The sequence below is a fragment of the Xiphophorus maculatus genome, chromosome 6 (assembly GCF_002775205.1).
Source record: "Xiphophorus maculatus strain JP 163 A chromosome 6, X_maculatus-5.0-male, whole genome shotgun sequence".
NCBI lineage: Eukaryota > Metazoa > Chordata > Actinopteri > Cyprinodontiformes > Poeciliidae > Xiphophorus > Xiphophorus maculatus.
In genome coordinates this window covers 22270199-22296403 of record NC_036448.1, presented here as the reverse complement: position 1 = coordinate 22296403, position 26205 = coordinate 22270199, and the positions used below count along the sequence as shown (strand labels likewise).

The 26205-nt window shown below is 39.4% G+C and overlaps 2 protein-coding genes across 12 annotated transcripts in view; both read right to left on the bottom strand.

Annotated features, from left to right (window-relative positions):
* Nucleotides 1-3287, bottom strand: part of ptprm (protein tyrosine phosphatase, receptor type M) — a 197334-nt gene extending 194047 nt beyond the window's left edge. For all 11 annotated transcript variants that reach the window (XM_023335485.1, XM_023335484.1, XM_023335486.1 and 8 more), the window contains exon 1: nt 2926-3287. In XM_023335485.1, coding sequence (XP_023191253.1) covers nt 2926-2998 — 73 coding nt within the window. In that variant the 5' untranslated portion in view covers nt 2999-3287. The remainder of the gene's footprint in view (nt 1-2925) is intronic.
* A 7741-nt stretch (nt 3288-11028) lies between these two features.
* Nucleotides 11029-14883, bottom strand: lrrc30 (leucine rich repeat containing 30). Its single transcript, XM_023335107.1, has one exon. The coding sequence runs from the start codon at nt 14706-14708 to the stop codon at nt 13809-13811; it is 900 nt and encodes a 299-aa protein (XP_023190875.1). The 5' UTR covers nt 14709-14883; the 3' UTR covers nt 11029-13808.
* Nucleotides 14884-26205: the final 11322 nt, after the last annotated feature.

The following is a 26205-nucleotide window of genomic DNA, read 5'->3' as shown; positions in this document are numbered from 1 at the left end:
ATGAGCTGCCATCTCATATGGCAAAGCGAGGATTTGAAAAGACAGATCAAACACACAGGATGACTGATCCAGGACTACTTTCTATGTTGTACAAAAATTTGCTGTATCTCCGACAATACAATCAAATAGCAGATATAGTTACAGTAGATCTTTCAATGGCTTTGTGACAAGATTAAACACAGACAGAGCACATTTTATTCTATGAAGAAACATGAAGTTATCTGCAACAATATCTTCTTACTGCAAGGCGAAATGGTTAAGAGGGTTGAAAATAATATTAGCTGGGTTTTTTTACCCTGGACATCTGCCTTGATAGCATCTGAAGTTGGTTGCTCAACAGACGCCACTCACAACTTACCAACAATAGATAGCTGTTTTAGTATTAACACCATAATTATCTGTGTTTTCCAAAAAGAAAATATTCTCTGATGAAAAAAATTTAGTAGCCTTCTTTCTGCCAGCTAAACAGCAGTGCACAGTGTTGTTTTACTTTATGAACAAGGATTGATAACTGTAATTACCAATGTCTTTAGCAGCAGAATAAACAATACTTGCATTTCTCTATTTGTGTAAATACAAAAAAAAATGATTTTTTTTCCCACTTTGGTCTCTCATACTGGTCCAAACCGAATGCAGACAGATCAGCAAGGTGACACGACAGGAGATTAGACTGATGGAGTGTCATGGTTTCACTCCTCACCAGTAAATTAAAAGACTTTTCCAAAAGGACTGTTGTCTGTGATCGACTTGAGGCGTGCACAGCCACAAGCTCCTGGTACTGTGCGCAGGAGCTCTGGTTACCTCCGTGATCTAATTATCACTTGAGCCGTTATCGCATGCTCTCCATAACAAACGCCCCCGCTGCTGCACGCTTAGCCTCCACCTCTCCATCCGTGTGTGGCTAATCCGTCACCTACCCGGAGAGAGCGAAATACGTCCGAATTGATTTCATCCTGGTTTACATATTTACACACACACATACACACATATTGTGCAATTAAGAGCACATTTATCGATGGCTTTGGCACCACTGGGAGCCACTGCCGAGCAGCCAGCTCCCAATAAATCTCCAGTTCCCGAGGCTGCCAGCGGGCAAGACTGATAAACCCCACGCAAAAAATGGACTGGGAATACTCTGAGCTTCGGGGCAAGAGAGTTCTCAGTCACTAAAATTGACCTGAGGTGTTGGAAACAGTTGATGTAAGCTGTGTGTTTATCCTAAACATTTTCCAGAGCTGATTGTGTGACAACTTATCTCTTGAATAGAAAATATTTATCAGTATTTTAGTTTGCACCACACTGCCACAATCTGTTTCCAGAGTCAATCTGAACTCTGCCTCTATTTGTGCTTTGCCTTCATCATCTGGGTATAATATTATGAGTGTAGCATGCTGCCCCCAGCAGGCTCCTGATGAAATGCACCGGCTTTCTGCTGAATCTACACAGCATCCTGCTAATAAGCCAAACCACACATCACAAGTTCAACCCAGAAAACCCCCCCAAAAAACAAACAATGAAACACATTCAGAAATACGAACAGCCAGCATCATTTGTTAGAGTGAATTTGAAGTTATGTCTCCTGGTTGCAGGGATCAGCCTCAGTCTGGACATGTTTTATCCATTTATTGATTGGATAATATGGGTTAATGTTTCTTTTTTTTCTCCCGCCACATAGATTATGTGAAATGACCCCATTTAGGGAATTGTAAACATGCATTTAGAGAAATACAGTCACTATATTTAACAGTATTATTACAAGAATGTTAGTAAATAACAATCTGGTCAAAAATCTTCACTCTTTTTACAAATGAACCTTTGGATCTAACTTATTTGCGTTAAGTTTACAATAAAACCGGGCAAATCAAAAATTGAATCAAAAGTTAGGAGAAAGTGGCAATGCAAACACCATCAAGAGTCCTCATAAACTTCTGATCAAACTGATCAGACGACAAATTAACTACAGCTAAAAACAGCTTGGGCACCAAACTACAGTGATATACATGTTTTTCATTTAAAAAGTACATGTTTCCACTTCTTATTACCCTCTTTTGTAATGTATGATGAGTAATTAATTAAACTACTTTTCCCCCTCTGCTTTTTGTTTTGTTGTGCCAACCCCCCACCTCCCAATCTGGTCGTTCATTTTATTCTGGAAGTCCCACTGGGTAAAGATGACAGAAACGGGAGAATTAAGAGATTAACTGAAACTTGGTGATAATTTAAAAAAAAAAAAAAATAAAATACACCATATGTTATGTTGTATTTGGAAAAACTGAATTGTTTTTGCATTGAAACTTTAAAAAAAGAGAAGCAAACTTGGAATGGTTTTCTCACAGATTCCAATAAATATCAGCTATGCTATTTAAACCCACCAACCGCGCTTTAAATTCAGTGTAATGCATTACTACAGGGGCACTTTATGTCTGAAATGCACTAATGAAAAATGACAGAAGGTTCTGCTTTAAGCTGAACCAGAAGCGCACCGGCGGCTCGTTTGCTGCGTGAATCCCTTGAGGTTAATCACATTAGACAGATCAAGATAAAGTTAGGCGCAAACAGTCCCTTCAGTCTACTGTAAACTTGTCGCGCAAACAGCGGCGGTAAAACGGCAGCGGAGTCGCCCACGCGGAGCGCACCTGTACGCTGCGCGCGCCGTGGGACCGCAAAGGTGAGAACAAACTCCGCAGCTGAAAGCAGGAGTTCAAATGTGACATTCCCCCGAAATGCGAGAGGGAAAACAACACAACCGGCTCCACGCTGGAATACAAAATGAAACGTTAGTGCTTGAAGGATTTCTACACCGTAACAATGACTAAAGCATCAAAGAGAAGTGCTTAAACTCAACTGAAGTGCATCTCTAACCCGTGCCACCGTGGCGTTAAAGGAGATCGCTACCTGCAAACATCTTAGGGTGATCATCCTTACCTTTAAAAACTTCCCCTTGGACGGACAACAGGAGGCTCATCGCTGCAAACAACCAATTGATAACTTTATCCATGTCGACAGCGCCGTGGTAGCGTTAACCCCCAGCCGAGGGGTTAACTGGAAACTCTTCTTTTTCTAACTAAAACTGTACTTTAGCTGTGTAAAAATCTAAAGTGGCTCCTCGGTCCTTTGTCCCCTGTCCTGCGGTGAGGGAGTAAGGGGTAGGGGGGAGGACTGTAGCGGACACGGCTGCGTCTTTGCACTGTTTGGAGGAGGAATGTGTGAGTGAGTCCTGATTCCTGAATTACGCCTGGATTGAGTGGTCCGGTGTTCAGCTCCGAGAGAGGAGCCGCGGCTGTCTGCGCGCCGTCTGGCCGGTAGAGGGAGCGTCTGAGTCCCGATTGGGAGGGAGAGGGACGCGCTGAGGTGTCCACTCCTCCTGCTTCACTGGGGCTCCCAATTGATGCTGATCAGGAAAACATCTGCAACAATTTAAGTTTATGGAAGCATATCATTATCTTTTCTTCAGTATTTTAGGTGCGTGAACTTTACATGACCCCAGTCCATTCTGGTTAAACATAAATATGCCATTCCATCATCTTGGCATTTACTTCTACAATATTGTCAGCGGTATTGCATTGCGAGCAAAGAGGTGGTGAGTTTAACTGTAAGTGATATTTAGTTACCTTCAAACTTACAGTTATAAATTTTAAGATGAAAAATGTCAAGATTTGTGGGGTTATCTTTTTAATGCCTGGACGAGGTCAGAGCAGTTATATAGGAGAGCCTATTGACTATAAGTGGCTAAGTTTATACTTTCAACAATTGCACAATAATAAATTCTTTTTAATAAAGGCTCTCACAAAAGTACGCTTTTTACAAACTACACACACATTTATAACTGACTTCAGTTCTTTTGCTAACTGAATTTATGCGTAGCCAACACTTGGGTTAACTATTATATTTCTACACTTAATTCTCACCTTAGCATTAGCCTTATTGTGAAGCTCCGCTGCATTAGAACTGGGCTCTCATCCTCATAAGGCAGGAGTGATCGTTCTGCAACTTTTAGGGGCATCCTAGCTCCAAAGCACCTAACTGTTCTTCTTCTTTTGTATTATCTTTTTTTTTTTTTACTTGAAAAAACAATAACATAAGATGCATTCACCGCCCCCTACCGGACGGATGACAATGATAGTCAAACACACCTAAATTAAAAACTTGCTCATGCTAAATGGAACGCTGTTCCTTCAGGTGTGACGTCAAACTCAGCTCCAGTTCCGACGTCTAAGATAAACGGAACGCAGCAATACTTCAGGCATACATTTGGACTGAATAAGGAAAACCAAAGCACTACATGAAAACTTTAAAGCTGTATGTTTGGAAAGATTTCCAAGTGAAGGTTACTTACTCATGTCTAAAATGTCTACAAAGAAAATGGTTTAGTGCAAAGGTTTTTAATCCTACTTCACAGGACCCTGCTGGCCTGCCTTTTTATGCGCTTCACGGCCTCCACACACCTGAATTACATATCTGGGTGATTAGCAGCCTTTTGCTGCACTGGACGGCAGGTAAGTAGTGAAATCATTTGAATCATCTAAAATGTGAAGGACAGCAGGTCCAGAGCTGATAAGCTGTTTCCTTTTCGCCTTTGAATTAAGGCGAAAATACCTAAATCAAAAGTGACAAGAGAAAACAAACACTGAAACAAAATTGTCAGAATCTCCATGGTCAGAACCAACTTCTAGCTAGAAAACACCCACAAACGTACCTGTAAGAGGAAGTAAACAAAAAAAAAAAACTAGTGTCCCAACTGTATACTTTATGACGGCAGAACTTTTGCTTTTAGTGACAAGCTGCAGCATATATCAGCTGTGGCAGTGGAGACAGACAGAACTGAAGCAAATGAGACAGAGCTCTCTTTCATTGAGTCCCTAGAGGTCAGTGGTTGTAATAGCAGGCTCTTGCCACCTCTAAACAGTCTAGAAAAAAACCCCAAAAACAATTTGTATTGGAGCAAAGATTCATCCTCAGACCCATTTAGGACTGAAATTGTACACCTCTTCTCAAGGCTATGAGGCCCAGAGGAGGAGGGTTGGTTATTTGTACTTGAGCAGATACTGGATCATGCAACAATTCAGTTACCACAGACACAGCACAAATGCAAAAGAAAACACCCAAAACTTGATGTTGCAATCAAAATCTTTACTGGGGTCTGGAAGCTATGATGTAATAAATCCACATGATTTTCAATGACTGAAAAATTGTTGTGAAGAGAGGAGATGTGACTTTATATAAAAATAATATATATATGACAGTTATTTCATCTCTGAATAGTTGATGGTAAAAACTACAAAATTGTTAATTTTTATTAGGTTTGTTTTTTTTATCTCTGTTTCTGGAATTTATCTTAATGTAACCCTATTTTAAGATGTTATGACAAGAAGACGATTTTCTGTAATGTACACACAACATTAGTCCAATAGAACATTTATTTTTGCATTTCTCATTGAGACTTTTTTTGCTGTTTGTTGCATAATAGCTAAACTATGTCAGAAATCATAATTTAAAACACAGTTCATAAATAATACCCACGGATTATTGTAGTTATTATATTCTAATGCTTTTTTTTTCATATGCTATTTTTGGCTAGCAATAAAATTCAATTTTCTTTCCTAACTAGACATGTTCCTGTCCCAGTTTTATACAAGTAGCTTTATAATGTTTGGCAGATGGATTTTTAATCCCAGTTCACCTTGTGTGTCCTTTTTGATCAAATTCATGCATTGATCCCATTAAAGGGAAATGCCGGCTGACATTCAAAAGAACTTCATTAATTGGCCTGGAAAAAATAAAAAAAACAAGGTTGCCTCATTATACCAGAGATTTCAAAGCTTTTATGGACATTATGTAACTCCAAATTAGTCTTATTTAAAATAGCAAGTGCAAATAACATTAGGTTATTTGTCTGTGCAGCGGGAAGGAGAGGCAACTAGTGACAAAGTCAAACAATGTCACATTCCCTTATTGTTTTTGCATGCATAAACATACCCGGCAATTTCTCGTCGACCAGCAGTTTTTATGGCTAATTAAAATTCAAGAAGATTGACATAGGTCATCATTTAGTCCCAAAATGACCTCCTCTTGTCAAGGATATATGGCTCCTGTCGCTGTTTTCCACCATGAGGACACAAACAATGGCTGAGGCATTTCAAAGAAACGCCTCACTGTGGTGTGTAGGTATTGTCTTGGCAGCAGTGGTTCTGTTTCAAGGAATGCATGAAATCCAGACCGAGCAGAGCTGTCATGGGAGTTGGTGAGAGTATGAACTTCAGGGATTGGTTGGAATGAGCGGATAGCGTCGGTGTTTGTGTGTGTCGTCAGCTTATAGAGGGAGAGAATCATCGGTGTGTTTGTGAGCTCGAAATTGAAGGCTGTGTTTCAGCGGTTGACCATGAACACAATTTGAAGTCATGTTGAACAAATATATCCTGCTTCACTCCAGTGGCTGTCTGATACAACACCACAGAAGTGACAGACCATCCGATGTCAACACCAGTTCTCAAATCTGTTATTTATTACTAACAAAAAAAACAGTGGGTCTTGGAGCTGTTTCTGCTCACTACCACCGCTGTCTTCTTGTCAATGCTTAGATCATTTGGACAAGTTTGTTTTATACAAAAATATACATTTTAGCTTACTTTACCTTCATGTAATAGTGACTATATCTCTTAAGCTATTTTGTCAGTCCCAAAATTGATGTATTTTATTGTGGTTCTAAGTCATGCACTCACTAACAAAGTAGTGCTTAATTGCAAAATAGAAATACATGGTTTAAAACAAATCTGAAAAGTGAGTCATATACATCCATTTCTCCTCTACTCTGATACCCCCTAAATAAGACCCAGTGCAACTAATAACTATCCCTTTTACTAATCAGGGTTAGGTCAGCTTGATGAGCAAATATAGTCCAAGTGTAGTGCATCAGTTCTGTAAAGGCCTCAGAAGTTTGTTAGAGAACATTAGTAAACAGCAGGCATCATCATGTCAAGCGCTGAACTTCTCATTGAGTTTTGTTCAGTGCTTGAACATCTGAAAGTGGATAGAGTACAGCACACATGAAAACCTACCAGTTCATTGCCTTCGCTATTAACTGACAGGCCAGACAAGGTGAGCAATTAGTCAGAGACACAGTTGAGAGCCACAGGGTAACTCTGGAGGAGCTGCATCGTTCTACAACTCAGAAGGAAGAATCGGTTGGCAGGATAACTATTTGTCATGAGCTCCAAAAATCTGACCTTTATTAAAGAGTGACTTTAACATTTTAAGTGTTGATTAAACAAAGCCATAAGAAGTCTTGTCTGCAGTTTGAAAAAACAAACAAACATGTGGAGCAAGGTACTCAGGTTAAAATGAGACCAACATTTGCTTCGTAGCCACTTTACACTACTATGACACACCATCATCAGTTTTGAAGATGCTTTTTTCATGACAGACAAAGAAGTAGGTTGTAGTTTATGAGAAGAAGGATCTAAAGCTCAAAAGACCTTTTCAGAACTGCAAAATAATTTGCTTGCTAACAAGACTAAAACTACAAATGTACAGCTCTGAATAGATTAGGTCTAGGTATATTCACAGTCCAAGCTTAAAATATAGGAGAAGACATGACAGGTGATGGTCCTGTCACTCCGACTTGACTGAGCTTAAGCTCTTTACAAATAACTCTTTGCAAAGATTTTATTATCTAGATATGGAATGTTGGAAGAGAAATATCACCAAAATACCTGCAGCTCTACATATGAGCCAAAGATGGTTCTGCAGAGAACTGACTCAGTAGGTCCATGGGTATAAAATATCCACTCTAAGAAAATGAAGTTTGTAGTGGTAAGGTGACATAATGTGAAAAATTACTTTCTGATTCACCATATGTATCTCCCTTTCATCTTTTTCTATGATCTATGGTGCTATGGAAAATCTTAAGTCTCATGTCATTCCTTTATATACTGTACTTTAATGGGACCGGCCTTTCTTTCCAGGTGTTGTCGTTGTAACAGTCTAGAGAAATATTTCTATAGGCTTTTCAATGGTCTTATCATATTGAAAAGAAAACGTACTAATGGCTTAAACACGTGTATGTGATATGAAAAAATCCTGAAAAGCTTCTTTCAAAAATAAAAAACTTAACATAACATGTTTGCCAAATTACATTTGTCATAACGGCAGTCTGCAAACACAAATATCTGAACTTTGTTTCATGCTGCAACAGTAACCACCAACAGTGGAGGAGCCTGTTAGTCTGCAGCTAATTACTTTTTACTCCTTCATGTTTCTTCCTGTGGCGACTGTTTCCATTAGTTTGTTACGAAAATGATTAACTAAATAACAAATTGTAATTGATATAACTGGGAGTCTGACTCTTTGTCAATAAGAAACCCTCTCACCCGGTGTAAGGAGCGTCAGTGTGACTGAATAAGTCAGAAATTTATCTGCACTCCAAAGAAAAAACTTATTAAGTCTCTCCTCGTGTGGCTGCCTAACAGCAGGGGTTTTGCCGTTTAATTCCATTGTGATTATCCCCTGCCTTGATTGTCAAAGGCTCAAAATGAGATTGATTAGCTGTCCCTCATTTTAAGAAATCACTGGCTGCCACCGGGGCTAAACTGTTTTCTAAGCTTTGGATTAAGAATGCAAAATAGCTTTGAATGAACTGCACAGGAACCAGTCGGCGTTCGCTACTCTCTTAGAAATTAAACAGTGTCCTACTATAAATGGAATTGGTGAAGCGCGTAACTATTAAATAGGATCAGTAAATCCGATAAAGCCCATTGTTGATCCCAGCTGACCACCAAGTTCACAAGCTTTAATGCCCACAGGCAGACGGGTAAACTGTAAAGGAGCGCATTACTTTCCTGACATGGTGTGTTGTGTACTTTATTAGAAAATGCACAAGAGAGTCTTTCCATAAGTGGATCCAGGAAGTGGATTTAAAAGGGAGTTAATCTCAAAAGGGAAAATTGTTATGACTAGTAGTAGCTAGGATTTGGAAAGGGAAGAGGAGCAAAGCTGCATAGTGCAGTAAATTAGCTAATGTGTTTGTAAAAATAAGTAACATTTCTGTATTTTCTCTCATTTACAGCGATAATTTCTCAGAAAAGTATTATTCTGGTTCCATATTCCATCACAAATTATTCACTTATAAATAAATCTAAACCTAAAATTAAGACTTTTCACTATTTTTATATTTGCTTTAATGTATTTTATTGAGATGCTATGCAATGATGGCCAAGAGGAAGGGAACTGATAAGAGCCTTTTAAAACCTGTTCAAATAGAAATCTGAATAGTTTGGCATGCAGTTCCATCCATCCCTCTTTACTTTGATACCTTTTAATGAAATTCAGTAAACTGAGTGTAAACCTTAATTATAGTCCAGCTTTGCTGTGAAGGCCACAGAGGTTTGTGTGAACAGATTTCTGAACAAAGAGCATCATGAAAACCAAGAACACACCAGAGACAGATCAGGAGGAAAACTTTGTTAGGTTATAAAACAATATCTAAAGCTTTGGTCATCTCACAGAGTTCTGTTCATTTCACAATCTGAAAGTGACAGTGTATGCCATAACTGCAAACCTACGAGACAAACACACAGCAAAACATGGTAGTGGCAGCATCATGATGTGGGGGCACGTTTCTCCTCCGCAGGAAAGTTAAGGGGAATATGTAAGGAAGTAAATGCAGCACAACTATGGAAAAAAATTGAGATGGCAAAAGACCTGTCAGTGGGTTGGAGGTTTACCTTCCAGGAACAACCTTAAACATACAAACAAATCTGCAATAGAATGTTTTTTGAAATTATATTAATGTGTATATCCAACTGAGAATGAATGGCATTTCTTGAAAATTTCTGTTCACAGACCCTCTCCATGTAATATTCAAAGAAGATAGATATTGAAAACCAGTGTTCATCCCGAAAAAAGTGAAGCTGTAAATGTAGCAAATTGAGTCAAATTGCTTAAATATAAATGCATGCCACACTTTTCAGATTTTATTATTATATCAGTCGTAAAATAATATTATTTATGTTCATTTGTACCAAACATAGAAAATGCATTATGTATCTTCAACTTCACAAGTATGCACAACTGTGTATTCATTTATTACAACAAATCATAATACAATGCCTTGTAGTTTGTATTCACAACGTAATTTAATACAAACATTTTCAAGCGTTAGAAACTTTGCAACATACAATATTACATCTTTGTTTGATTTTAAATATTTTTCTGCACAAATGCATTATCTCTGCTTTTATTTATGTATTTTTTTCCACATTCCCATAGTTTTTTCCTGCCATTATTTATTGTTTATTTTCAAAAATATAAGTGCTACATTTTATCATTTCTAACTGGGTGACTTATTTATGGCTAACAATGAGCCTTAACACAAAATATGCATATAAATATCTGGAGATTAAGTTTTTATAGCCATAGTCATGTTTATATATATACATATTATTTCTTGGAATATATGTTTATCAGACGTTTCTTTCCAGGTTCCCTTAAGAGCCCCACACAGAACCTGAAATCAGGTCATTTGGCTCATGCCGATGCAACACTTCTATATGTGCTTTCTTTGACAGCACATCCCATGATCACTATCTGGGACTATCTGGGACAAAGACTTATTCAAGAGGGCGTCATCTATCATGAATGCATAGACTGTGTGTGTGCGTGAATGTGAGCGGCACTGTGATGCAGTAACAATAATTTACCAAGAGAGGTCGCTTTTCTGCCGTTCCTCGGTCTCACTTGAAGTAAAATTAGACATGTAGTTTTAAGACTGGTTGTAGAAACATAAGCTTGTAAATCTCGATCACAGATAAAATGGCTGAGCTGCAACAGATACTGCTGATTACTACTAAAAATAGGACACTTACACTTTTTCTTACTCATTAAATCAAAACAGCTGCTTTACCTAATAATGAAACTGAATTCACACTCTTGCATTCCCATAATTATTAATGAAATTAAATTAAAAAAAAAATTTAATGGCACATTTTTAACAGGTCAATATTTTTAGATTCAAATATTTCCAAACGAGAAGTATTTGTGCTATTTTTAATGCTGAAAACACACTGTACAACCAGATTACTACAATATACAATCCATGTTCTGACAATGTATAGAAAAGTACAGCAGTAGGTTGCTGATTATCAGGATTTTGTTGATTTCAGCTAGATTCAATAATCTTTAACCACTTCATTGATTGATTTTACTGTATTTCATTTTAGAATAATAAGGCAGAATTTAGTATTTAAGGTCATTTAGGTTAACATGTGTCAACAAATATGGCAACCTGCGACCGATGTTGGTTTATCTAACATTTTTAAATACATGGATGTTTCATATGAACTTTACCAACACTGAGAAATTGAAGTTTCTAAACATATCAAACAAAGAACATACTTTTTGTAAATATTTTTTGGGAAAATTTAATTTAAAAATTCATTTATTTCCACTAAAATTACTAATTTAATATCACCCATAGACATATCATGACAGAGGCACATGAACATAACACTGTTACTCAAGATTTTGAAGTTGAATTGACAAGTTTGAACCTCAGACATTAAGTTTGATGTCTAAACTTTCAATCTAATGCTAAGTCAGAGAGGAGCCACTTCCAAAGTGGATTTCTGTCATCGTGGGGCTTAACTACTATAATTTGACACTGAACTGAAATTCTTCAAAAGATTATTTTATAATCTAAAACCTTTCCTTCTTTTTGCAAACACATAGTTAAATCAGAAAAAGGGGTTTTTGGGGGAAAATGCACATATTTTCATACCACCACTGAGCAAGTATAACTAATTTTGTCTTTAGACTGAGATAACTCAAAGAAAAAAACAACAACTAAAAACTACTTCTTCAACTCATAATAAGCTTTATATTATGTCAAAGTATGTTTAATTTTCTTTTTATTATGCTACTAATACTTTTTCGGAACAGACTGTTTTCACAAGAGTAAAATCCTTCATATTTTCAGTGATTAGATGTGCATTGCAGCATAAAACAAGTCACACTTTTTGGAATATGAACACTGCACCTGTTGTTTTTGGTTGGGCTTTTTCAGAATGGGCAATTTGATTTGACCAGTAGCAAAGTCTGAATATGTAAAAATGTAATTTAGTTGCATAGAAATTGAGTTGTTTTTGAAGAAACAAAAGTTGCTTTTCCTAAACCTTAGAAACATTGCAGTGGACATTCAGTTTTAGAAATTTACCTTTACTGTGGTTGGAAAACATTTTATTCCCATCTTTATTGTCAGCTGCTTGGTGTTGCAACACGGATCACCCGCTGATGCTTTGATCTGATGAATGGAACAATATTTAATCGTCTCCATGTTGTGTGTGTGTGTGTTTCCTTTTAATCTGTTGAGGAATCTTCAACACCCCCAGTCCTGCTCTGCTGTTCTTTCCACTGACTTTACACACCTGATCCATGTGACCTGAATACAATGAGGAGAGTTGCTCTGTAGTTAAACTTACCCCTGTCAGACTCACACTGCAACACCAGGATCAGCCGATGAGCAATCAGCACCCAAATGTAGACTTGTGAATTTTTAACACCAGCTGAACAACTTATCTTGACCCCATTACATAACAAAACTAGATTTGCAAATACAAAGAACTATAATGCTATTCAAGCAAAATTTGGTATATCTTTACAGAGTCATACTGGTAAAGTGGACAATTTTAAACAATATTAGACTTATAACATAATAATCATGCTTTGAATACACAAACTTGAAAGCACATGGTAACAGTTCCTCATTTGGGCTTAAAGTAACTGCAGAGAGCACTTATTTAACCTTGCACTGCCTCCTGGACAAGCTTAAGAGAAGAGTTATATTACAGTGGTGAACTCTTTCATAAATCCATCCCAATATTTTTGTACCACAACACCAAATCCTTCTCTCATATTCAATTTATCAGAAATATATTGATGTGTTCAATATTAGTCTTGTACTTCACAAAAACTATTTCAAATTCAGAAGGACTACTTTTTCCAGCCCTAATTTAAAAAACAAAACAAAAACTGTGATATACCACTTAAAATTAGGATCAACCTGGAAGCTCCAGCTCAGACACCAACAGTAGCATCATTTATCAGCTATATTTTCTTGCCATGTTTGCACTGGTCAAAGTACCAGAGTGTCCTGAACCTCATTAACTAGAAATGTAATTTATTTAAGTGCTAATGGGGATCCTCAGGCCATGCCACCCTGGGTGGAGAGCCATATCCTCCTTATTAAAAACCACCACTAGTTCTAAATAATATGAAATCCAATATGGTTAATGGCAAATATTCATTAGAAGGCATGCCAGCTCATTGAGTCTGCTCAGTTGTTGAATTACGGAGCCCTGAACACTCCAAGAAACACAGAATCTTTATGTGTGCATGTAATATTCCTCTCTATGATCAGAATGTTCAGATTAACCAGGCCCTGAATCTGGTTAGCAATGGGTTGCAATCATTTGGAAGCCACTGCTTCCAAGTGAAAGAAGACCAGGCCTATCATGCTCTAGACCTAACGGCAATCCTTGAGGGCCAGAGTCTTGCATAAATGTCCTACATGCTTGAATAAAATGACTAAACTGCTTCACTAGCCTCCACTGAGTTCTGCTAATGAGCTAACATTGGACCCAGGTGTTTTGAAGCAGAGACACATCTAAAAGTTGCAGGACACATGCTCTTGAGGACTGGCGTTTGAGACCATTGCTGTAGAAACATCAGAGAGAGTTTGGTCAAATGGTGCATGGCCGTCAGGGTGCCAAGGAATCATCAAACAGCATACAGATACACACACAAACAGTGGTGATTGTTTAAGTAGGCTTGAGGTAGTTATACAGGGCACTGAGTCCACCTTGCAGCACCTCATGGATAGGCTTGAGGAGCGGGTTGTGAATTATATGAAGTCCTTTATCCAGTGGGTGGCAGGCTAACCGCCTGAGTCTGCTCAGCTGGTACATCTCATCAGGCACACTTTGCAGCTCGTTAAAGTCCACATTCAGAAGCTCTAATGAATCCAAGAAACACAAAGTCTTTGGAAGAGTGTGTATGCTGTTTCCCTCCACGATCAGGATCTTCAAGTTAACCAGGTCCTGAATCTGATCTGCTATGGTCTCCAAGCGGTTGCAGGCCAAGTGCAGGAAGACCAGTCCTTTCATGCTGTAGACACAGGTGGGGATGTGAACAATGCGGTTGTGACTGAGGTTGAGTTTGGTCAGATGATGCATGGCAGCCAAGCTGCTGGGGAGGCTGGAGATCTGGTTGTTGGCCAAGCTCAGCACCTCCAGGCATGTGCAGGAGCCCAGCTCCTCAGGGACTTCACTCAGGCGGTTGCGACAGGCGAACAGCACGCGAAGCTTCTTCAGCAGGCCGATCTCAGGGGGGAGGCTGGACAGGCTGTTTCCCAATAAGTTGAGAATCACCAGATTATCCAGAGAGCCCAGAGCGGGAGGCAAGGAGCACAGACAGTTCATGGACAAGTTGAGTTTCTGAAGGTCCTGGAGCTCCCACAGCTCAGCGGGGGTTTCATCCAACCCCCGCATGGCTAAACTCAGAGTACTGAAACCAAAGTGGACGCTGGTTTGTTTACGGATCCTCTCCGCTGCCCAGGACAGGCTGGGCTGCTCGTCTCTAATTGTACCCTTCCTCCTTTGGCCCACACTCACCTCATTCAACTCTGAGTTGGACAGGCTGCGTGACTGCTTCCCACCCATCACCTTCGTAGCGATAATGTTTCCGTCACTTATAACAGCATGCAATTAACTCAATCACCAACTCCTGAAGCAATGAGAGGTCTGCTAAAGACAATTGCTGCTGATTGATCTCCAGGGCTCTTGAACGCTGTCAGCAGCAGTTTCACTGTACCGCCTGGTTGGTCGTAACACTCACATTGATTCCTGGCTGAGTTTTTCCGCACCAAGCTGATGCGACAGAGCGCTGTACTACAGACCCTGTGATCTGCATGTCCCAGATCCTTTCTTACTGGATTCCATTCCCCAGCTGCCCCTGTCACTTTTCAAGCACACACATGCCCTTTAGATCCCCACCCACCGAAAGGCAGGCATGAGATGTGCGAGCACAGTCATTTGAGGCCACTGCTACAGCTAATAATGTTATTACAGATCATAGAAATAACCACATGTAGAACCCTCCACTTTTACTTGCACCCTCTTTTTAAAGACATGTAAAAATGATCTTTACATAATCTTATGCTAAATGCATTTATTCAGTGACGAAGCAATCCCCCCTGCTGCTAATACGGTTTAAAAGCCAGTTTTTTTCAACATAGCAGTGCTTTGTACGGAGAGAGGATCTTGGGTATTTCTGAAGACTGATGTGACCCAGGAATAAGGATGAGCTTGTGTGCCTGGAAAAATGTTCCCATTAATTTGGCCACAAATTTTCAATCATTATCCTGTTGAAGGACTAAAAGATACAGACACCACCAGATTTGTACGTATTTACTGATACCATGAGTTATTAGTATCACATACTTGAACAAGGTTCACAAGAGCTTTGTATGGGGAACTGACTCACAGCATCACAGATCTTTATTTAGCACCAAGTACACATATTTATCCATTATTTGTTTTAATTCCAGAACCACCCAGAGAGGTTCTGAAAAGCTCTGCCTCATGCTTAATCAAAGATCCTGGCTTAGTTAAAGTTCCAGTCGTGTTTTTCTAACTCCAAATGTTTACATTTGTGTGAGAGACAAAAGTAAAAAAAACATTATCCTATAACTTGCACAACAGTACAATATAGTGGCTGGTTTTTTTGTGTTCACATATTTTCACATTTTTTGTTAATTTTTCTTATATACAGTACAGACAAAAAGGTTGGACACACTTTCTAATTGTATTCAATGAGAAGGTGTGTCCAAACTTTTGGTCTGTACTGTATATCTAGATTTCTTTTCCTAAGACCCCTGGTAAGTCATTGCAACAAGGTTCTGCAGCAGTGAGCTATGGAGTTTGTTTATTGCCTACCTCCCTCACCATTCTTTGCGGTGTCAAGATAAACTCAGTCCTGGCTGGTTTGTCACAGTTCCAGTTGTATAAAACTTGCCACAGTTATTAGCCCTGTTGCCTTGCAGCAGGAAGGTCGTAGGTTTAAATCCCAGCCAGAGACATTCTGAATGGGGTTTGCATGTTTTTTGTGCATTAGTGGATCCTCTCAGTTCTCTGACTTCCTCCCACAGAACCAAAAGTATGCCTTTCATATTCATTTGCTCTAGGGTAGCCTTAGGTCTGAGGTTGTGTGTGTGCTTATGTTTATATGATAGTCTGCCTCTGTGTTGCCCTGTGATAGACTGGCAGTGGCAATCTATTGACGGTCTACAATGTTTTTAATCCAATGATGGCTTCAGACAGGCATCAGCCCATGGCATCAATATAGAAAATGGATGGATTGATTTGAAGCAGACATGGGCAACTTTAGCCAAACAGATCTCAAGTGATATATTATCTTTCCTTTTCTAATTTAAAGAGTGAATAAAGGAAATGTGCCTCTGTTCCACATCATTCAAAATCATAGAAATGGGGAAGTTAAGGATTTGTTTCTTCACATTTTGATCAAACTAAAGTAGTAAGCAAGTATAAGCTTAAAATAAGAGACAAATTTATTTAAAGGAAAACAGTATTTATATTACTTTGTTGGTATAAATTGAGTTACAGGTGCTTTAAGAATTTTGTTATGCACAACATTTTACACATCCATCATAATATCATTGTCTAGTTCTTCTCAACCTTATTCACACGTCAAACCAGCAACAGCTCTAAGCACCGTCATAATAATACATCAGTATGAGCTGCTTCAGTCTCAAGTGCAAAAGGACACAGAGTATTCCAGTATGTTCCTGTAACTCTGCTGCTACTTAATTCTGCTATTTAATCTCACTTATATCGCCCCCAAAGGGAAGTATCTCTCTTTACATGAAATAGTACACTGAAGCACATTTACATTTTTGAATTTGCCTTTCCCTCCAGCAACCACGGCGGTAAAAACTTCTTAATGCGCCGTCCCTGAAGACATTTTTCTTAAGTACTTCCCAGCAGTTGTTGCTCAGGGGTATTTGTTCGTGTTCTTTTCAAAATTTCAAACACAATTTAAATAATTATATGTTTTCAGTATTTGCTTGGGCTGAAGATATACATATTTATTATTTCTTTAACTGACAATTCACATAGATGCATTCCATATTATTGGGACGATGAAAGTGAAACATTCTGACTTCTTAAAGCTTGTTCTGTTAAGAACAGCCACCTTGCACACTCAGATTCAAAATAATTCATGCCCCAAAGGCAGACAGAGGTTATATATAGGTAAAAATGTGTTATTAGGTAATCATTCAGAAATGTCTCTGAACATCAGCCGTCAGGTTTGGTGGACGGGAAGTAGTTCAAGGGCAAACTGAGGTTTGTGGGATGAGGAAAAGTTTTTAGGCAAAACGCTTCAAGGCTTTTTAATGGTTGTTAATGAATGCAAAGTATTATGGAAGATTCAACAACCTCAACCCCAAATGAACCCTTTCATTTTTCAATTTGTGTTAAGAGAAGCATATTGGGTGCAGGATATTTATGTGGATATAATTTTTTGCATTACCGTAAATACCTGTAAAAAGAAAATCAATGTGACTGTAATCTTGCAATTTCTTGTCTCCATTTACTTTCAGCGCTCTGTTTCTTGGCAGAGATTTATGTTGTCTATTTTGAGATTTCATCTTAGCTGGGTCCGAAAGGATTCTCCTTTTGTCATTTTTGTTGCGTTTTGTTCTCCCTAAGTTTCTTTTTTTTTTTTTTGGTCTTTTATTAAAAAAAAAAAAAAGTTGCGCCTGATCCAGGGAATTTGTGTCTGTCACCCTCCACTAGAAAGATGTACTGATGCCAGTAACTTTGTTTACTCTCTTTTCTTCCATAGAAAGTTCAGTTGATCCTGTGATTAACCACTGAGCTGTATATCGTTTCTTGGACAGGCTCACATCAAAAGTCCTTTGGGACCACTCACCAAAACCTTGCTCAGGATGAGGGATTGCTGCAAACTCAGTGACTCAAGCAGTTGGGTTTCCTTGTAGAAAACTTTTTTCTAATCGAAATGATAAACCAAACCAAAAGACTGAAAGTCTCCTATGTGATCTCATAAGGCTTCCTGAGTCTGAGCAGGACTAGAAGCAGCCATGGTCATCACTCTCCCCCCTAGCGCAGTAATCAAAGTACAAGGATGACAGTTAGCAGTGATACTTACCTCTGGGGACTCTGTGGCTTTGCTGTGAGCAAGGCAACATCAGCACTTATGAGTGATAGGCTCGACTGTGTCTGTGCAGAATTGGACATCAGAGCTGCTAAGGTGCATTGACCACTCAAGTAGATGCCCTGCTTGTGCAGCAAATCTCATCTGGGATTTTCTTTCGAAATGTCAATATCTCAACATCAAAATACTGTGTGTAGTAAAAAATGCGCTGAGCACTGGATTTCTGGTCTCGGTGCTCGGAAATGCGCTTTCACCCCAGACTCTGTAGTTTGGGTGAGTTCTGCTATGTGGATGTTACACAGATATGTGTGCCTCTGCAAATTTCTCATCCAGCTGGGGAGAGCCATAGCATGCTATCATCTTTTTTACAAGAAAAGCAACACCTCAGCTGTATCTGTCAGAGCACACCTTCCTTCAATGTGCAAATGCATCACCAGCGAGACAACACAAAGTCCAGACAAAATACTCTCAAACGTGCAATGAGCCTTCATAAATATGCCCATTATGTCTAAACAGCATTGCATTACCAAGAAATAGCAAACATTTATCAATTGAGGAAACTGGTGGGTTACAGAAAGTTTGCTGTATGGTGGTACATTCCAACCAATAATGTCAATACCTTGCAAAAGATCTATACTAACTTTGTTGTAATTTTTGCCATTTCATCTTCAAGCTCAGTCATTTTGGATGGAGAATCTCTATGAATGTGTGTTTTCAGATCTTGCCACTGAATCTAAAATTGGGTGTAGGTCTGGACTTGAACTGGGCCATTCAAACGCATAAATATGCTTTGATCTAAACCAGTCCATTGGTGAACCAGTGGTGAAAAGTGGGTCTGTTTCAGCAGTAGCTTCCCCATTGTCCCTCACATGTGTACTGTGGATCTCTACAGCTCCTCTAGAGTTGCCAATGGAAACTTTAATTGGTTTTTTGATTAATAATTCCCTTGCCAAACATGTCGGCTCACGTGGATGACGCCCTTATAAAACTGCAGCTGCAGTGCCCAGCGAGATATTCAAAGCTTGAGATATTGTTTTATAGCTTAGCCCTCCTTTAAATGTCTCCATAGTTTTATCTTTTGATCTGTCTGTTTTTCTTGATCTTCAGGATGTTGTTTGTTCACTAATGTTTTATAGAAAAAACTCCTGAGGCCTTTAGAGAACAGCAGAATTTGTACTTTTACAATATTTTTCGATTTTTATGTTTGTAAAATATCTGCATCATTTTCCTTTCACTTCATGACTATACACAAGATTCCAGAAATGCTTGCTGTAAAAAAAAGTTTCTATAACCCCGCCCTGTAACATGCTACTATGTTATTGTGACAAGTGATGCTTGCCATGCGTGACTTTTTGAATCAAATTTCTACTTTGAGCATAACAACAAATGAGCAAGAAAAGCTTTCAGTTTAAATGAAAAGAAAATGGGATTCACCGTTCCTCTTACAAGCACCACCTTAGTACGGAGCCCCATTAGCGCCAAATGAGGATGACTTATTCAACCTGAAAAGAGTAACACCCCGCTGTCCTCAGGGTGACAAAAATGATCTCATTTGAGGAAACTCATCTGCTTATGTGGCACAATAATGACTCTGGATGAGCTACCTTTTGAGAATTCACTTTAACATATATGCCATTATTACTCGTTCATTACTTTGGGGGATTCTGGCAGTGACAAATGATATATGGCCTCATTGTTGGAGAAGCTGCTGTAGGTGTCTGGATCCTGCTGAAATGTTAGGAACAGATGCCAAGACCTCAGGCTCCTGAGTCTATATGGGAGACATATTATTCCCTGCCGCCAGTGCTTTCACAAAAGAATGTGTTACCTCTTTAGACAGAATACAAGATCAGGTCTGAGAAACAAGAATTCTGCATTTAGCATGCCCTTTCAGATAAAATTAGCACTGTGCAAAGGGAAAAAGCCTGCAAACAGGGCTGCACCTGAGCTAGTAATCGTCTATTATTCAGCATGTGCAGATGTGAATATTCACACCGGTGGACACTTTCCATTTGCGCAAATGCATGCACCCCCTTCCCCCCTCCAAATAGCTAATGGAATCAGTGGGAAGAGGCAGCACTTTTTTTTTTTTGACAGAATTTGAGGACATGTCAAACATGTGAATTGCCATCTGGAAATTGGCTGCAACGCTGCTCTTTCTAAACCTCCTGGTGACACAAAGGATCTACTCAGCAATGCAAATGAGCGGGGAGGAGTGTCCATCGAGCCTGCTCAGAGGGATGGATATGAGGCCAAGAACATTTCATTTTAATGTCTCCAATACTTTTTTCTTCACAAGATTGGACACACCGAAGTTGCCCCTGGCTACTTGTGCAAATGTTCAGCATAGAAATAAAGCTATTTTTAACATATGCAAACACTGTCTGAAGGCATGTTAGTGTTAAAAGAGCACAAACACAAACTGCATCTTCTCAGAATATGTTTTCACCTTCTTATCAACTCAGAGAGAAACACCTCCACCGAGGATTTTATAATCCCTCTAATCCCCCGCCCCAGGCCGCCTGCCAGGTATGTGTAGTTAGAGCTGCACTGAGACAGCCAGATTCACCCTCAGATACAGTAAACTGGGACAACATGATGAATAGATAATAAAGGCACCCAGGAGACAGAGCTATCCGGGTTAACTCCGCCGTGTAAAGACGCCATTTGTAACGATGGCTGGAATGGAAGTGAGCAAAGCTAACCGGGCTCCAAAGTGACCAAATCAGTCGTGACTTTGCTGATGCAGCAGATGGGAAGTACAAACCAATTGTGGCTGTGACAACAACAAAGCAGGGTGATGAAGTACCGCGAAGCAACCAATCTGGGTCTCACCTGCTTACTGCCACAGAACACCGAGCCTCGCACAGAAACGATTGAACAATCAGTACAGTTTTACTCCTAACTTTGAGGTAAACTGTCACTGTAAGACGGCGGTTTAATTTGAACCTTAAAGTTTTTAAACCCTAAAGAAAAGATGTAAGAAATATCAATGGTTCCTTCCTTATGAAACAGAAACAGTGCAGCTCAGTTTGTTAAAAAACTCGGCATTTTTTGCAATATGCTGATAAGCGACTTAAAAGTTGGACAATCGCACGGCGTCCCACTCTTTCCTCCCTCAGCATATATCATGATGTCTTGGAAAAAGTGGGTTAAATGGATCTAAACTTGGGGAAGCAAAGTAAATTTTGATGTCCCATTTGACCCTAAAGATATTTTATTCAGGGGTCTGTCTTTTGTGATACGACACAGCATGGGGCACAGATGAGATCATCACATACTGGAAAGCTGCACCAGTTGGTACTTGGCCAGAATATAATCAGTCATCTGAAACTGGCATTATGAAGCAGAAACTGACTGATTTCAGTCACTGTTTTAAAGCAAGATTTTTTTACAATTGATGACAGTATTTTTTTATTGTTTTGATTCTAAGTAAATTGCAGCAGAAAAAAAACAATGGAGAGATTCCAGTCATGAATAATTTAATGTGAATCTACATGAAAAGTTGCTTGGTTGAGTGTTACAGGTGCTGCAGAGAAATTCATAATACCAGGCTGAGGCTTAGACTAGAAGTGACAGAGCTTTCAGAGATTTCAGGGCCAGTGTTTTTTTTTCTGCTCATGCCACCAGAACTTTAAACAATGCAACTTGACAAGCCCTGTTGGAAAAATTAGGATGCCTGCCAGTGCATCACTGCCAGCAAGCCATAAATGTTTCATGTGGTGCTGATATGGTAATCACAGGATGCCTACAATGACACCTTGTGAGAGTTGGATAACGATGGCTGTCTTTCAGGCCTGGGTGACTCTGGACACACTCCAGTGTTTGAGGCACAGCCTGAAGAGTGAATCTGTCTCTTAAAAGTTTTCTAAAAGCCTAATACAGTGATGAAAGTCTGCATAAGATGAATGAAACACAGGTGCACGCGCCCTGTAGACACCATGCAGCCATAGACCCGATGTTGTGAGCTGCATGCCGTGATCTTAAATATATATTCTGTTTCATGAGGTTTGTGAGAGGGTCCAGGTGCCCAGTGGTGGCACAGGCCCAGCTGGAGGATGTGGCTGACTGGTGCTCAGGCTGGCATACTAACAGAGCCAGGGGTGCTTTCACAGCTAGCTTGAAAGGGGCTGGCGTCGGTGCCATCCACCCCCCAGTTCAGAGGCACAAGCTCCAGCTGCATGTTCATCGCAGACTGAAAATAAAAAAGGGAAACTTTTATTCTGTTTTTTTTTTTTTTCTTTCGCCACACCCTCTGGAGGGGGTTTCGTGACAGGAATGCTGATCTGATCGGGTGACATTACACACAACGCTGCCACCTTGACAACATCTGCCTCTCGCTGCACATGACATTCTCCGAGATTTAAAGCTAGAGTGGAAAGAGAACATTTTCATACCTCATGGGATGAGGCAGGAAAATGCCAGCTCGTCTGAAGCAGCTTAATGTGATATTTGTCTGAAGCTTGTGTAAGCCTTTTATTAAAGTGAAACAATCTTGTTAAACACCTGTTGTTCTTGCAGGCAGGGATATTTATTGTTGGCCTATCTAGTAACACGGTAATCCCCAATTGGAACACGGCAGTGTTACCAGTGTAACCTATTCTTGGCCATCATAATTTTCTGAGCGAGCGTTTGTTTAAGCATGACAGTTCGTGTGGAGGAGTTTTTCTTTTACAGTGCTTTTTTTTGTGATAGACCAAGGGAAAGTTACACACAATTGTTAAATTACAATTACATCTGCAAATCTCTTAGGTTTGATCTCTACTAATCTGCACAGCCAGAGACTTGAATCCATCCATCCACTGTCTACCTCCAGGAGTCAGAGCTGGAAATGACTTCCCATTATTTATTTTATTTTTTGGTCACAATAACTAAAAACTGTCAAAAATGAAAGTGAACCTCCTTGACATGCTTCTGTTTTTTTGTTGCCTTTAATTTGGTTTTCTTCCAGGATTGACTAGTACTTGGCTCTACCCACCTTTACACCAACTGTAACAACTCCACGAAAAGCATTCCCACAGCATGATAGTGCCACCACCATATTTCATGGTGAGGATGCCTTGTTCAGAATGTGAGTCTTTTGGTATGTAAAGTTTTGCAGAAAGCAGTGAAAAGGTCAACTGTGGTCTCAGTTGAGTGTAAAAAATTCTTCCACATGTTTGCCGTGTCCTCCACATGGCTTCTGGCAAACTTTTAACAAAACTTGGTTTGTTTTCAATAATTCAACAGTCTTGTCACTCCGCCACAAAGACTAAACTTGTAGTATTTGTGTAGTCTTTGTCAAACCAATTGTCATGTGAAAAATTCACAAAGCAAGATTTTTCAGAGTTACCAGTGGGCTGTTGACTGCTAGAGGTATCCATGTAAATGGGGAGGAGAATACACATCCATGCCACTTTTTTTTATTTTTGATGAGAAAACCCATTTTAAACCATACCTGTTGATCTAATACATCAAATTCCAACAAAACACTGAATTTTGTGGGTGAAACTCATTCAGGGGTGTGAATACTTTTACAAGGTATCGTATGTGTACAGTACTCAGTGATGGCAAGCATCATTTCTCTTCCTTCTGGCACACAATGTCATGCAGAACAAGTGGCTTATTGCTGACTGCTGTGATTTCCCGTGTCTGCTGCTGGGAAGTGTGTGTGGAGGCAAAACAGTTGGGTCTTACTGGACATATCTGTGATTAAGAAGTAATGGAACAGGATGAGACAGGAAAGCAGGGGGTGGGGGCTGATCGCTCACAGGGAAGGAAAGCTGCATATCTTTCAGGCTTTTGTGAGAGAATACAAATTTTGCAAGAGTTTTGCCCACCAAATCCCACCAGGGGGACATTAAAGAGCCACGTTGTCAACTGAACCACCGAGGAATGGTCGACACCGTAATTGTGGAGTCAAAAGGCCCTCTCATCATCTCACTCTGCCTGCCATGGATTCTATTGTCTGCATTTGGATTTAACCCACTAATTGGAGCCTGAGTACCTATTGTCTTGTTGCATGCCTGCGGTTTTGGCTTAAGGTCTCAGTTATATTAGGATGTGGGCATTTTAACAATCATAATCAAGTACAGTGTTGGTTCAGAAAATCAGTGATGTGTGTGAGCTGGTTGAGGTATTTGGCCAAGCAAAGTTCAAACATCAAGGCATCACAAGGGTGGAAATAAACTGTGATTAGACAGTTTTATTTCTAAGGGGACAGCAGGCAGCTGCTTCAGCTCTCCAGCAGAACGTCTGCAAGCATTCCTGGGGGCCATAAATGGGTGTATGGGGACACCTACTGGCCAAACTTCAGGCAAGCAAGAGAAAAAGTTTAGCAACAGTTCAGTTTAATTTTTTTTAGTAAAATAAAAGTATTGTCTTGATTCTATATGTCTGTATTCTTAAAACCTTTCTCAGAAAATCAGGATTTGGCTCTGATGCATTGTATGTTCAACTTTTTAGTTTCTGTAAGCAAATAAAAAAAAAAGATTTATTTATATTGCATCTAATAAAATCATAGGTGTACATGAGGTGAGCTGCAGTAAAACACAGCAATAAAAAAGGAAATATGCCGACAGGAGAAATTAGAAACTAAATGAATCATGAACTTGAAAATGATAGATCACACCAGGAGCTTAACAGACTTAAAAACTTGGCTGATCTGACATGGAACTTTGTTTGTCTGCGTCTCCACCTGTTGGTCGATGACATGCACAATCCTGGAGACTTTTGCTTTCAATCTTTAGTCCTCTTCTCTGAGTTCATGAACACCTAAAATATTCAGACAGCATGTATACAGATTCTTGCTGCAGTATTCACAACTTGTTTTGTGTTTTGTCACATTAAAACTATAAACCTTCATGTTTTTTTATTATTACTAAGAGCTTTAATGTGCTAGACCAACACGATCAACTGTGTGGTCTCTTTCTATATTCATGCATGAATTTTCTCAGGGTACTCCAGTTCAAAACATAACTTTAGAGAAAAAACATGACTAATTGGTCTCTCTAAGTTATGTGTAACTGTGTGCATATTTCTCTGTTCTGTGTGTCTGTGTTGCCCTGTGATGGACCGGCTACATGTTCAGGGTGGACCTTTCCTCTTACCCAATGACCACTGGTCCCTACAGAATAAACAGGATCCAATAAATAAATAAAATGCCTTGCCTCACAGTTATCAGCTAAATAAGTTGGTCCTGGAGCTAGTCACATATGGAGAGGTTGTGATTTGTTTTAATGGTCTTTACTGTGAAATGTGCCAATGTGTTATTCCTGAACAAAAAAACATAAATAGAAAAAAAAAAACAAAAAAACTTTTCCTCTTTGGTGACACATTTCCAGACTTCTCTGTCTGATCCTCAAAGACCACAAGTAGCAGTCAGGTCCGCAGAGAAACTAATAGTTAACACTCAGTGACTCATTCAGTTCAGGACTCCTTCAAGCTGTAATGTCAGGAATCCTCACATAACCGTCCTTCCTGAACATCACTGTTCCCAATTCTGCCCACATAAGGGCGCTATATAACACTTGCCGTCGAATACAGCTTGTCCAACAAAAGGCTGGTTTTTATATGGAAATTTTATATGATTTTATTTGTAACATGTACATTCTCTGACGAATCAAACTAACGGAAAACAGACAAGTTCCTGCTGAGAAACTAGAACTGTTGACACCTAAACACTACAGTAACACCAAGAGTCCATCATCATCATCATCATCATAGACTGAAGCTGCCTGGATGTCACGAAGCAGAAGCTGATAATATTAGGCATTTCTGGTCGCTTTACTGTTGTGTCTCAAATACTAGAAGTCATCTACAAGGTTAGTTCAGACAGCTGAGGAGGTTAAACATTACGCCTCTATTTCGCTTTAAGAAACCTTACACGTTGCTTGTTGCAACTCAGTTGTATTATATCATAATACCATCCATCCATCCATCCATCCATCCATCCATCCATCCATCCATCCATCCATCCATCCA